A 14,638-nucleotide genomic window follows, 5' to 3' on the forward strand; every position below is an offset into this window, starting at 1 on the left:
AATTAAAAATGGTTCAGATTCTCAGCATAATCTAGATGCATCTGGAGCTGTGAGGTCATCATATTTATGATTACCATTTCCAGTAATGAAATGTCTTGAGACTAGCCTATAATTGCACAGATCTGCTGGATCAAGGGAAGATTTATAAAAAAGAAAATAATAAAAAAATAAGTCTAATAACTGCCTCCTTCAGGCAGGGGGTAACATTTCCTATCCTCAAGGAAGTGTTAATTAGCTAGAAAGCATTGCAAAGTATTGATGTTTCACTCCATGACTATTGGAAATTCTGCTCAGTGCTTACCTAAATTGATATTTCTTTTATAAAATAAAATATTTCAAATTTAAAGTATGCCAAAGAGAAAAACCTTATATTGAAAATAATGTTAAGCTCTTATATAAGATCTCTGCTGATTTATATCTGCCTGTATAGGGAGCACAGTAAATAAAGCAATTGTATATTAGGGTTTTTTAAAATGTTGTATTTATAAAAATAAGAAAGGCGGGATAAAAATCAACAAATAATTGATTTCTGTAGACTTACACAGAGAGCACAGCAAATAAAGCGATTACATATTAGGGTTTTTTAAATATGTATTCATAAAAATAATAAAAGTGGAATAAAAACAAAAAATAAAAATAAAAAGTACTGTGATGGTTAAATTGATCAATTATACAAATAAAAAAATAGACCCAGACTATTTCTTACCAATTTGTATTCCTTTATTCCTTTATAAATTTGTACTTCATTTACAAATTAAAAATTGGTTCCCATAACAGTATCTCATAAAGCAATCAATATTTTTTCCTTATACTTTAGTTGTGTACATAATGTTGGAAAGCCCCCGCAGCTTTCTTTCAAAAGTGTCTTTTTTTGGTTAAAAAGAAAAAAAAAACCAAAATATATTGTAATTTGATGTTTTAGTATGCACTTCAATGGTATTTACAGAGTATGTTGACAAAGAATATCCATATTTTGATGACCTTGTCTGTAACAGATTTGTTGTAACTTTTCAGGTGTTGGTTCCAAGCTTTTATTATCTTCTGTGTTTTGTTCATACACTGTAGAACCATTTATAGCTATATGAAGGGAGGAAAGTTGGGGATGGGTACAGAAAATTGTACTTTTGGGGAAGCCTACTGAGTTTTGTGTTTGACAAAGCAGATGTGGAAGTTACAGAAATGTCATTAGACGAAAGATTCAACAAAATTTATGATCAGGTTTTCATTGGCATTTTGGCAAGATTAATAGCACGTGTCTCATTGCTTCTTATCTACAAATATTGTTCAAATATCATCAAATTAATGTTAGCTATTACTACTATCAGCAGTTATTATTTTGTCAGGTCAGAGCCAAATAGTCTCAAATTATCTTTAAAACCTTATGCAACTCTACCTTCCTTGTGGCGAATGCAGCAGAAATAGGTTCAGGCCTTCCTGAAGGCACATCCCTCTGACTTAAATGCCTTAATCCAGGGGCTTTTAGAAACACTATAGTTAATAATGGGAAGTGCTTTGCATTTGTCTGTGAGCGTTTCTGTTTTCTTTCTTGTATTGCAAGGTTGAGTCCAAGCTGGTAAAAATACTGTGGGACTTAACCGTGATTCATATAAAAGGGATCTGTAATCTGAGTAAGTTTTTGGAAAAAAAATGTGTCCATGGCACAAGTCTTTATAGAAAGGCATCTGTCTCCTTGTTGAATTTTGTACAGTATTGTCAATAATTGATTCTTTCTCAGTTACAATGTCAGCAAAATACTAAGGAGTTTAACAGACTTTTTAAAAAGCCACATAGCAATAAAGAATATATATATGTGCTGCCAATTATCTTCAAAAATCAAAATGAAAATACACTTTTTAACCTGGTTCTTGAATTGTTTTAGCATCTGCAGAGATCTTGCATTAAAAAAATAGCCAAAGTAATTGCACAACATAGATGAAAAGGTGTTAAGAGTGATGCTCTTAAACTGCAAATGATGCCAGATGTCTCTGACATCCAAATATATCTTAGCCTCAGTCCTTTAAACAATGGATGATAATAGTCAGCAAATAACATTTATGAGTAAGTCATTATTTAAATACAACAGTATCCAACATTGCTGCTAAACACTGGACAATGTTGCAAGTCATCAGCACATCCACGTGTTCTTCTAAATGACGTTTAGGATCCTAAAATATAATGTTAAAAATGTTTATAATTTATTGAAATATCACATTTACAAATGGTGGTTTCCATTTAATACTGATATAGTTAAGGAGCAATTAAAGTTCAGAGTTCTGTTATGCAAGCAATATAAGGCAGTATCTAATAAAAATATTGCTGAAATTATGAGCACTTAGACTTATATACCGCTTTACAGTGCTTTACAGCCCTTTCTAAGCGGTTTAGGGTCAGATTGTCCAGGGCTGCATATTGTTTATATCTATCTGACTACTGTCCCAGTATTGATGTAAAATTGGAATTTTGAACACTTGGATTTACATTTCTTTCTATGCATTAGTTATTTATTAAATTCGTTATACCGCCAACTATAGTGTTTTCTTCGTCATTTAATACCAAATATAAATACTGTGGAGTTATTGATGCTCTCTAAATTTGATTGTTTACTTCAGATGTTTCATTACCAACTAGGTAACATCATCAGTGCTAGTAAACATCAATATTATTTATAAATAGGTGGTCTGCTTGACCTGCCAGTTTGGGGGGGATGTGGCTTTCCTTTGGTAGTTTCTTGATTAGGGTATTATTATTTTTCTTGATGTCTATCTGCTGTTAATTCCTGTTTATCTGGCTGCTGGCTGCTGGAAAGAATTGTGTTCTGGGGTTTATGATGTACAGTAGATTATTTACTTTTACATGGCGATTCAGAAGTAATGATGATATATATACATCTCGCATACTGTATACTATATTTAACTACTTATATAGGCATCACCTTTGTAAATTACCAGTCAATTTAAATAATAACTCCATCATAACATTCTTTATTTATCAAGTTCATTAATGAAATCAATGGGAGCTTTGCCATTTGCTTCCAATGGAACTGGGATTTCATCCCATGTTATTTTAAGATATACTCACTCAAAACAAAAGCACTTTCCAATTAAATAAATGAAAACAAACCATAAAATACACTTAAGGGGAAAACCCCCCTGTTGCAGTAGAAAACCTGAAGTAACACTAAGGTGTTTTTTTAGAAGTGTTTAATTTATGCATAGCTTGCTATTGGAGTGAAAAAAGATGTATGTCCATGTCTGGATTGGTTAACATAGTTACATTAAGGAGAAAATCAGCTTGGAAGAAAGATTCCTCACTGGATCCAAATCTCTGGTCATGCTTTCCTGAATCACTTCCACTAGACATGTCACTTAGCTACTATTATCTAAGATAGGGATCTCCAACCTTGGAACTTTAAGCCTGGGGGACTGGCTTTAAGCCAGGATTCTGGGAGTTGAAGTCCCCCAGGCTTAAAGTTGCCAAGGTTGGAGACCCCTGATCTAAGACTAAGCTTTTAAGAAAAGCCCAATTCATTTCAAAGGGATCAGAAAAAATAAAAGCTATTAAGCACCTACTTCACATTGTTGTTTCATCATCTAGATAACTAAAGCTGGGCGGCAGCGGCGGTTGGCGTGAGGGGGGGGGGGGGGGGTTGGGGGGGGGGGGCGGGGGGGGGGGGGGGGGGGGGGGTTTTTTTGGGGGGGGGGGGGTGGGGGGTGGGGGGGGTTGGGGGGGGGGGGGGTGGGGTTGGGGGGTTTGGGGGTTTTTGGTTTTTTTTTTTTTTGCTTTTTTTTTTTTTTGGGGTTGTTTTTGGTTTGGTGGGTGTTTGTTGTTTTGTGGGGGGGGTGGGGGGGGGGGGGGTGGGGGGGCCCGTGTTTTGAATAACTAAAGCTAATAGTGATGATTTTTTATTTTAATATCTGTAATAATTCAGATTTTATTTAATTGTATTGTTAAATTTAAGAACTACTTTAAAAAACCCTGCAGGTTCTGTGATGTTTAGAGTTTTCTCTTCCAACGATATTGTTCTGCAGAAATACAGAGACTCCTGAGCTATATTTCCCAATAGTTAGCTATGAAGGTTAGACTGCTGAAGTTTATTGTTATTTAAATATGTACCCCATCTTTCCATCTGATAGTATTCAAGGCAGTTAATAGGCAAAACAAGATACTGAACAATAAAGACACAATTAAAATAATAGCTAAATAAGTATCTTTTGAGTTAATTTCTCTTATAGTATGGAGATGAAACTACAGTTCAACACAGCTTCCCTCCTAAACTTATCAAAATAAATCCAAGAATATTTAGATCACTTTTTAGACAAGCGACTTTCTGAACCCAGGCCCGCTGGAATGCACATACAACATAAAACTAATTTCCAATTAAATGTGCTTGAAGAAATTATGGGAATCAATATACCATATGAATGTTCATTTAATATTATTTCTAAAACTAAGGAAAAGTGCAGAGACACAACTACAAAACTTAAGACACCTAATCAAGTAATGTTTAAACTGCAAATTTCTGATATATAATCCAGCCTCTATCCATCCACTGTAACGCTCACTTTCATTTCAAAGCAGAGTTATAAATCTGCAATTTAGAGATTTTCTTTTTAGCACATTATAACGGAACAATGTAACAGAAATTGTGACTTCCTTATATTGAGTCACTAATTGAGTTGGGTGTTCTAGAGATTTAATAAACAAATAAATTCTTGATTACAACATTATACTCAGGCATCCTGAATATTATATGTAAACACACTATAAGGCTAGGGATAAAAGATGGTTTATTAAGGAAGAAAAATTACTTTATAGATACTTGTTTAGTGACTGATTTAGCAACCATTTGCAGTTACAATGGTGATGAAAAAATAACTTCACAATCCTCATATTTACGACCTTCATAGCAAAGGAAAGCTAAATTAAGATCCTAAGCACAGTCTTGGTATTACTTAGTGTCTGCTTCACTTAACCAGATTTCTGGTCCCAATTGTGGTTGCTAAGTAAGGACTGCCTGGATATATCAGTGGCAGATGTCAAATGTCAATTTTATGTCTATTGTTGATACACTTTTAAATCACTGACTTTAAGTAATTATAGTGGAAATAAATGGCTGTTATAGAAATTAAGAACAAAAAAAATCACCAAAGTAATTTTTTTCATGCCACTGTAATTCCTCACCTGCTTGCCAACATTTTTTATTGCCAGCTGTTCAGGTGTCATTTTATCCTCTTCTTCCACAGCCTGAAAAACAAATGTAGAAAAGGTTGGTATTTAATATCTTATTATTTCAAAAGCTTTTCAAAATATAAACTTTGTCTTTTTCCATTGAAGCTGAAGCTTTAATGTTATTTTAAGACACACACACACACCCCTAACTGTGGTAGTTTACCAAAGGAACTAACTAGTACATCAGGACATAAGTCAATGCCTTCCTCAAAATTATTTGAATGATTTTTAGAAGTGCTCAGTGGGATGTGGTTAATATCAATTTGGTCAGAGCAACATACCTTCTCAATACAATGAATAGAGAACAAATCCAGAAATAATATGGATTGTACAAATGTCACTGACTCTAACACAAGTTCCTCTGACAACACAAGCAAGAAGCCTTTTCACTATTCTTGACCTGCACATCTTTTCACAAAACTCAGCGTTTCTTTGCTGTTGACTGCAGCAATGAGTTGAGTTTTTTAAAAATTAAAAGGCAAGGTATGTCCATTTCCATGATGTTAAAATAAGTTGTGCTAATTTCTTGAAATGATTAATGCCATTTTATTTTTTCAAGGTTGGGTATTTCTTTTTTCTCCACATTACATTGAAATCAATTTTTGAATCAATGCTTCCAGAAGGTAATCTGATAAATTATATGGTCAAGTAATTGTCTGGCTGAGGCCCAATATGGTACCTTGTTATAGTTCTTTGCTAGTTCCAGCATTTCCTTTACCACAGTTTCATTGAGTTTACAGTGCTCGCTGTAGTCTTGAAGAGTTAAACCTTCCATCCAACTTTTCTTATGTAAATTCAGTAACATCTACCCAAAAGAAAAAGAAGAAGAAAAACAATAGAGAGCAAATAGTAAAATAATTGTATTTGTGGCTTATACAGGAAAATAATTTATACATTTTGAACATGGAAGTAGCATTAGGAGGACAGATGAGAAATCACAAATATCTACTGGGTTAGACCTAATTTTTTTGTTAATTTATTATTAAATTTATATGTTGCCTGTCTTGGTGTCCAGAAAAACTCTGGTTAAAGATTTAATGTTTCTTAATTTTTAATCATTTTGTATTATCTCATTATTACGCTATAAACCACCCAGAGTCACTGTTACAGTGAGATAAGTGGCATATAAAATTAATAAATAAGTATAAATAAATAATGATACAAGCATTTCTTAAGATGAGTTCTAATCCAGAACAGGGGAAAAAGAGTCAGAAGACTGGGAGGGAATATTTAATAATGTTCTTTTCCTTTCTAACTCCCAGCAAGATTGTGGACTTTTTTTTTTTTTTAAAGAGATTCTTCCCTCCATTCTTTAACATAGGAGGGGCAGGAGAAAACATGGCACAAAAACAGGAAATCTGCAAAGACTGCTGAATCCTTCATTTCAAGGGGGACAACATCCCAGTGCCATACCAGAAGCATGTTGTCTATAGGAGACAGAATACAGACCTAAAACCAGCCCAGTTATGCTTTATCATAATAAATACAAAGAGATACAAAAGTTTCTAGCATGGGAGTTTAAATTTAGAAAACTGGTGTCAAGCTCGAATTACCGAGGCTACCTCAGATAACTTTTTCTGTCTCATAGATTAGCACACCATAGACTTAACTATCCATTCCCTCTGAGTCCATCTGAGAAGATAAAAATTGTTTGCTCTGTAAGGTCACTGTGAAATTTGAACCCACACTCATAGGGGGATTTATGAAGACATGATTGAGTGCTAAAACATGTTTGGGTTCATGTGGTTTTAGGCCTTTTGCCAGACTATCAGCTTCCAATAAATAATTGGTGTTAAAACAGCAGAAGTCCTATTCTCGGCCATGAGTATGAAATCATGAATACAGACAAGGAAGATACAGGAAACATGGATGCCAGGACACTGTGCAAAGGCTGCATACGTTGATGAAAATACTGTAGTCTTCATTTCTTAAACCCTTTTTAAATCACACTTGACAATTACTGTTATCACCTTTATAAAAGTGTATGCCGTGAAATGAACCAAAGTAATGTTTCCATAGCTTAATTTTAAAACTCAACCTCCAGAATGCAAAGGGGGGGGGAGAGAAGATGCAAAAAACCCAGCTCAAATATCACTTTTTCCATCTCTTGAAAGTACAGGTATATCATATAGAGCATCTCAGCTCACAAAGCCTGTTTCCTGCTTCAACAAAATTGCCCTCCTGTGTTTACTACAGCAGTGAGAATTTGAAGCCGCAAAGACCTTAGCACTTAATTCTTGCAAGCCCAACTGAGCTTCTGGTGAGGAGACTGCTTTTCAGTTTGAATCTGTCACCTTGAAGAACACTACTGAACACTTATGATTGAACAATGACCTTAGTTAATGTCTACATTCTCCTATAAAGATAATTAGTATGGAAAGGTATCTGAACAGTTACATTGTCTCTAAAATCAACTTTAATCATCAACAGATGGAATCTGTTGTGGGCATAAAAATTAAAATGTCTGCATTTGGGAAGAATTAGCAAACTTGAAAAAAAGGATAGTTATGTTTTTAGTTAGACTACTGGAATTATAGATACAAAAGTATACCTATAGTTATATTTGGGTGGGGGGAATCAAACCTGTGGCTGATCTAATAACCCTTCACCGAATTTATCTCAGAAAATGTTTTTTTAAAACATGCAATTTTTCTTTCAAAGAATAATAATGATAGTCCCGGTGTTACACAAGAAGCTCCTTGAACAAAGATGCCAGTGCTCAGTCATGCAAGTGTTCGAGAAGGCTGATAAACTTACTTAATATGCTTTGCAAAATAAATCTTCAATCAATTGCTTCTGTTTATATGTTTTGTTGGTTGTAAATATTCAAGAATAGCTGAATTATTTTTAGATGGATTATATGGATAAGCTAGCTTGTGTAAGCAGGTTTGTAAGAAAAGAGTGTATATGCTTTTAAAAATAAATAAAGGCAAGAAAATTAACAGATTCATTGTAATAGCACTACAAAAACAGAAAATAGCTTTCAGAAACATGTAGCTTTAAAAATAGAATGGCCATATTTTTATCATAATTTAAACAAAGATGTTCATAAATTCTCTAAGTCAGACTGATTTTTGCCAACCACATATTTACTAGCACATTGACTACTTATGCATGCAGATGCCTTCTGGAAGAAATGTTGCTTTCTACCAGAGTTCACATTGAGATTTTATTTGCGGTGACAATAGATTAGCTATATGACATTAGTCAGAAGTGGAGACGCCAAATTATTGTGGTTAATAAATTTCAACAGCATTTTCTTACTAGTTGGAAAGGAATACTCAAAAATGGTAGTGTTAAACCTTAAAATAGGCTCAATATAATTTGGGGAAAAACATAAAAAACAAAAGAAAAATATTTTGAGGTAATTAACCTCCCCGCCCAATATATGTTGGTAACGCTGCCCCATCCGCTGTAGCTCTTGGTCAGAAAAATTTCCCTGCTGTAATAAAGAATCAAAGTGACAAATACATTTTTTGTTGTTAGTAACTGAAAATATTCTAGGAAAACAGAGCTTGCCTTCTGTTCTAATTCATTCTTCCTGTAGTTGATAGTAATGGAATAGTAATGTCTGTTCAACCCATGGATTAAAGCCTAGAAAGAGAATGTTTAAAAAGCATTACTAAAATGCACGTGATCATTTCTGCCAACAAAACAGATTAGTTATCTTAAAATATTGCATTTAGGCTGTGAGTTACTTGAACTTTTTTTCTTCAACATATGCAGCTACTTAAATATAGCTAGATGTTCTAGTGTTGCAAACTCAATGAAACATATTTTAATGGCAAGGAAATAAATATACAATAGGGCAGAGATACTTTTAAAATAATACCTTGGTATACGGTATAATGAATCATTGTCCTAATTAATGGGTTTAACTTAAAAGGATTTCAGTTGTTTTGTAGTGTGAATCTACAGTAGGGGTAGCATATAAATGGAGTGGAACACATAAATATATCACAGATTATAATTGTGGAGAATTTATAATTCAAAAGTTTTTCAAATGATTATAAGCAAACCAGCAAGAATCTGTATTTCTGTTAAAATTCAATTCTAATTTGATTCTCTAATTCAAACAAAAGTTAAATAAATGCCCAGAACTATTTCTGATTAGGATCCAAAAAAGCCACAGATGTACAAAGTAGAATTAAATCCTCAACTGAATACTGCTGCTAAGCTTTTCTTCTGTTGCTAGTGTTTCCACTAAAGAGCAGCCTACCTCTTCAGTAGTGGAAGCAGCTGTATTACATCTTATATGAGGAAATATTACCAAATATTATGCAGATCCCTTTTTGGTAGTTCTTTTCGTAACAAATGGGATGTGGTAAGTTGAATAATTTTAGAGGAAATGTTTAAACATACTGTACAGCAAGTCAGGGTTATAGCTGAAACAAGCAAGAAGCAATCTTATAGGCTAACTATACTTGTATATAATGGCTAAACTGAAAGTAAGATACTGGTACTTCTTAACTTTCCAAAAGCAAACAATAAAAAATAGAAAAATTAGGAAGCAGTACAATACCGTGGGGTTTGCATAAGAGGTCATTACATACTGCCTTGAAAGGCCCAGTAATATATTCTCTAGAAACATACAAGCACAGGCTTGCCTGCACCCAATCAAAAACATTAGAGGGTTCTTCCATACTCATTAGGCTTTGTAGTTTATACCAATTCTAATAGGGAGTAATTTTATTCATTCTTGTTAAATAGAAATTATTTAGTATTGAAAAAGTTGTTCTATTTTATTGGGGAAATCTGTAGATAATTATTCATGAAGCCCATATAGTGTTTGAAATATGAGCATAAACTATTGACAGATACTATTGTCAAGATAAGAACAAAAATTGCAAGTCAACAGTAGTATTTGCTGTTTTCAACTACTAGTACTGTGTTTGCAGCATGTGTTGCTATTAGAAGTCCTGTAATTAATCTTCAGAGAAATAATTAGATTTCTGGTGGCAACTAACTGGGATTTTTAAAATTCATTTGAAAAGAAAAATAATATTTTTGGCAATATTACCTTTAGCATAGGAAAATGATAATGACAAAGCAATAATCATTCATGGGGGAATACTTGTTTTAAGAACATGCATCACATACTATGGCTAAGTAGATCTCACATTTCAATGTTATTTATAAGGTTAATTTAGTGTCTTGGTCTGGAACTTACAAAACAAACAGCAAACTGCATAATTACATCCTCTTTCCTTCTAGCAAGTTTCCAGAACAAATTCCCTTACTCTCAGCTCATCCAGAAGATGTAAATACATCCACACCAAACTTCATTGCAACTAAGACAAAGCTGTGTTCTCGAACATTCTCTAAATCATCTTAAAACCTGGACCGGTGGGGAATATGAGAGGCATTGCTTGCAATTAAGAGAAGTACTACTGTAATTCTTAACAGTAAACAAAAAATGTAAATTCATCTGCAGATTATGATGGAATGGGAACATGCTTGATGGCTGCTTCATATTTCTAAAATGAAATTTAAAAATCAACATCTTTATAAAGGAAAAATGGAGTCAACTAATAACAATATAAAGTTTTATTTCCTGAGGGATTTCATCTTTTTTGACCTGCAGTCTTGAGGTTCCAACTTATTTAGGAAATAGTAAATTATTACTTATTTATTAAAAAATCATTATTATACTTGGTTGAGCAGTTCGGCAGATTTTAGATCACTTATCAAGTCCTTTATATGGCATTTTTATCCACCTATCAAATCCTTCCAAAGGACCTGGGATTATTATTATTAGGAAATAAGTTTAAGAACAGTAATTTGCAATCCTATGCATATTTCATGGAAGTAACTCCATTAAAAGACATAAACTATTATTAAGGATTTCATTCTGAAATTATTTTCTGGATTCTGCCCAATACTATGAGTGGGCTTTTAGATTTATTACCATACATACAAAGTTAATAATGAATATCACCCATAGTCTACAGGTTCATGAAGAAAGCACAGGTCCCTTGCCTGTTCTCAGAGAAACTATAAACAACGCCTCTTGAGGAAAATGTATTTGTGGCATACATGTACTGTAGTCAGTATCTTTTTTCCAAGAAATAATCTAAACTGCTCTACTGACCTTTGTATCCATAAGGAAAATTAAAGCGAAGAGTAACAGAACCCATTAACATCAATTAACAACCCATTCCCCATCATGTAATAGTCACAAACATGCATATAAAATGATTTGAACAACTTAAGGAAAAAATCTGCAGACAATTTCTAAAAGAACAGCACATTTTATCAGGACACAGCAACTGTAAAAGAGTAGTATGTATTACTAACATCTTCATGCCATCTGAAATGATTAAAAATTCAAGAAGTAATCACTAGATCTAAATAGCAAATCAAATTTTGTGTGTGTCTGTATATTCATAGACACATACATTTTAAGCTACATTCAAAGTAAGTACATTAATATTAAATACCTGGATAGATGGCTTGTTTAAGTGACCCAGATTTGAAGTTGTTTGTCTTGGTTCATGTCCTAAGACCATCATATTAGCATTGATTAATCTGAAGGCATCGATAACAACCTGTAAAAACAAGACAGAAAAGTCAATTCTCTGAAGAAAATGCAAGTGATTGCACCAAGGAAAAGCAGAGACATCACAATCAAGTCGCATCTGTTTTTGGTCTTTTTCCAGAAAATTATTTAATTATAATATTAATAAAAAAGAACCGCCTGCTGGCTCTGCCATCAGCACACCAACTCAGTTTAGTATTGCAAGAGGACACCAATTACTGTATTTTTCAAGGTGATGAGAGAAAATAAATTAAGTTTCATGCTCTCTTACCCGCTTTTGATAGTTATGTTTACATACATACATATATACATATACACACATTGTAACTTTAAAAACATCTTCTGAATAATAGGGAGACTAACTCTGAAACTGAGCACAAGCTAAGGGACCCTGTGTAAAGCCCACTCGTGTCACATCAATTATACCAACGGAACACTTGAAATGACAACAAAATTATAGCCAGCAAGGAACTTGCCCCATGTATTCCCTCCTAGTCAGATGCTTTTTATTTCCTGCAAGTAAGAAAGAGGCTACACACTGTCGGATGGATTATGATGACCTTGTCAGTGTCATGACCAAGAGTAAAAGAGAGCAAAAAGAAAGGGAAACAAAAAGAAGGTCACAAGGATAGTAATATAGCTGGTAACTTTCAAAACTTTATGATGTATTTTTAATTCTGTAAAATGCCATAAATGATTCCCTGATTCTAAGAAAGATAGAATGTGGAGCAATGCAGATTAAAGACTGGAACGGACATTTTCAAACTATGTTCTGTGGTACTCTAAATCTTAATGGGTTCTGTGAGAGGCTAAGAGGGGGGGGGGAGTTCACTCAAATGAGTCAATTTTATGTCACTAAAACTTTGCCTTTTGATTGGAGCTGGCAAGGTATTTTTTTTCTTAAGTGAACAGTGCTGTAGCCTGAAAAGGTTTGAAAACCTCTGAACTAGAGTATACTCATACAGAGTTGAGTCATTTCTTAATTTACCCAAGCTCAACATTCTAAGAAGATATGCATGTTTGTGTTGTTTAGGATGAGCTGTATATTTAACAGTCTGCAGTCTGCTTTTCATAGGTGCCTTTTGGAAAGGCATTCTCTCCGCTGTACACCAGTCCTACACAATGATATACAGAACAGTATAAATTGAATGAACATGGCTATAAATTTCAACTGGAGAAACGTAACAGTGGGTTTCAGTAAATGTGCATGCATTTGCATGTGATGAATTGTCCAAGAACAGCAATCATATCCCTATGTGTACGATGTTCTTGCATAGAAGGAGCATTTGAATCCAAATGCTGCTTCTATACAAAACAGTGGCACAATGAGAGAGGACAATCGTTTCGTTACACAAAGGGAAGCATAAGGAAGAAGTTGGAGGCTCAATAGCATCCAACAAGATCCCTAAGACTAAAATAAATGAAGATTTATTTTTTTTAAAACAAATTTGTGACCACCAACAAAAAATAATTACGAAACTACACAATTGTTTGGCTCTTATTTCAGTTTATTTTCATGGGCAGCAGATAAGAACTTAAGCTGTCTTCTGTACCTCTTTTGCAGTAGAAGTACCAGGTAAATGCATAAACGTTACTCAAAAATGATGTAAGATAATTTATAGTCATTATGCTTTTTCAGAAGGGCAAGACAGCTACAACCAATATACTAATGCTCCAAAGATATGAAATATGTATCATCTACACATTTTACTGGTCAACAAACAAGAGAGTTGAATGGGAATCCTGTACTAAAGAGTTGCTTTAAGCACTGAATAAATGAAATAATCTGAAATCTGTTTGCTGACATAATAAGCTCACTTTTAAATTAGAGTTCATGTGATCTTCATATTTTAGTTCACACAATATTCAATCTGTATATTTTAATATGGTTACCAATGATGAAAAGAATAGATAACATCTGAGTTGCACATTGCACTAAGCCATGCTGTTAGCATGTTATATGAATTGTTTGCAGACATACTATTTATTCAACAAGCAATGATTAAAACAATGATGGCTTAGCATTCTATGAGCAGTGATATGAATTGATAAGGGAAGGAAGAAAGCCCAATGGCAAAGCATTTATTTTACACTGCATATCCTGTGACTGTTGAATCATTGTTTAAGAGATAACAGAGAAACCGAATGGCCAAAGGCAAAACAACAACAGCAACAAAAAACACCAGTAGGAAAGGGAGTTACTTCTGATCTCCTGCCAGCATTACCACAACCGGCAACCCTCCAGCGGCTCATGGTGGGATTCTGGAGGGCTCTGGTGAATTCAGTCTACCTGATCACCATCAGGCAAAAAATGAGCTGGTCTACCTGGCTTCTGGAAGGCTAGGGTGGGATCAGTCTACTGAATCTCTGGGTGGCAGCACAGCAACACTGAAGCAATTACAAATTCACCAAATTTCACCCCACTAAAGTCAAGGGTTCCAAATTTTGAACATATTCCTTCAGTTTGCCCAATTGAGGTACCTTGGTTCGAAAACTGTTCCCCTATGACTTTGCTCAATTAAAGGTTACAGATCCTAGGTTTTAGTGGTATAGAGATACTAAACCTCCTGGCATTTCCATTATAGGACTACGGTAAGAATGCACTTACATAAAACTCTGAAGACATAAGAAGCTTCTTATGTTCTCACACTAATTTGATCAATATGGCTCCCATTAAAATATGGAATTTCAGCAACAGACTCCCCCCTAATGGGGTGGAACAAATTAATTTAAAAAATCATATTTTTTTCCTAACTTGTTCTAGAATTAAGAAAACCTCAGGAATAGGTATATAGGTTTTATAATATATTCATCCTACTCTTCTTGCTCTCAAATTCTACAGTACCACCCTTATTCCTAGGTCTATATTAA

General features: G+C 34.1%; 1 protein-coding gene across 4 annotated transcripts in view; it reads right to left on the reverse strand.

Moving 5' to 3' along the window:
• Positions 1 to 698: 698 nt before the first annotated feature.
• Positions 699 to 14,638, reverse strand: part of PSMD14 (proteasome 26S subunit, non-ATPase 14) — a 110,067-nt gene continuing 96,127 nt past the window's right edge. For all 4 annotated transcript variants that reach the window (XM_087949860.1, XM_026674417.2, XM_026674415.2 and 1 more), the window contains 5 exons: positions 11,670 to 11,777; positions 8,749 to 8,823; positions 5,909 to 6,034; positions 5,182 to 5,244; positions 699 to 2,165 (listed from right to left, as the gene is read on the reverse strand). In XM_087949860.1, coding sequence (XP_087805986.1) covers positions 2,067 to 2,165; positions 5,182 to 5,244; positions 5,909 to 6,034; positions 8,749 to 8,823; positions 11,670 to 11,777 — 471 coding nt within the window. In that variant the 3' untranslated portion in view covers positions 699 to 2,066. The remainder of the gene's footprint in view (positions 2,166 to 5,181; positions 5,245 to 5,908; positions 6,035 to 8,748; positions 8,824 to 11,669; positions 11,778 to 14,638) is intronic.

The sequence above is a fragment of the Notechis scutatus genome, chromosome 1, assembly GCF_049901735.1.
Source record: "Notechis scutatus isolate UNSWTSFEM ecotype Mainland chromosome 1, rNotScu1.2, whole genome shotgun sequence".
In the NCBI taxonomy this organism is placed as follows: domain Eukaryota; kingdom Metazoa; phylum Chordata; class Lepidosauria; order Squamata; family Elapidae; genus Notechis; species Notechis scutatus.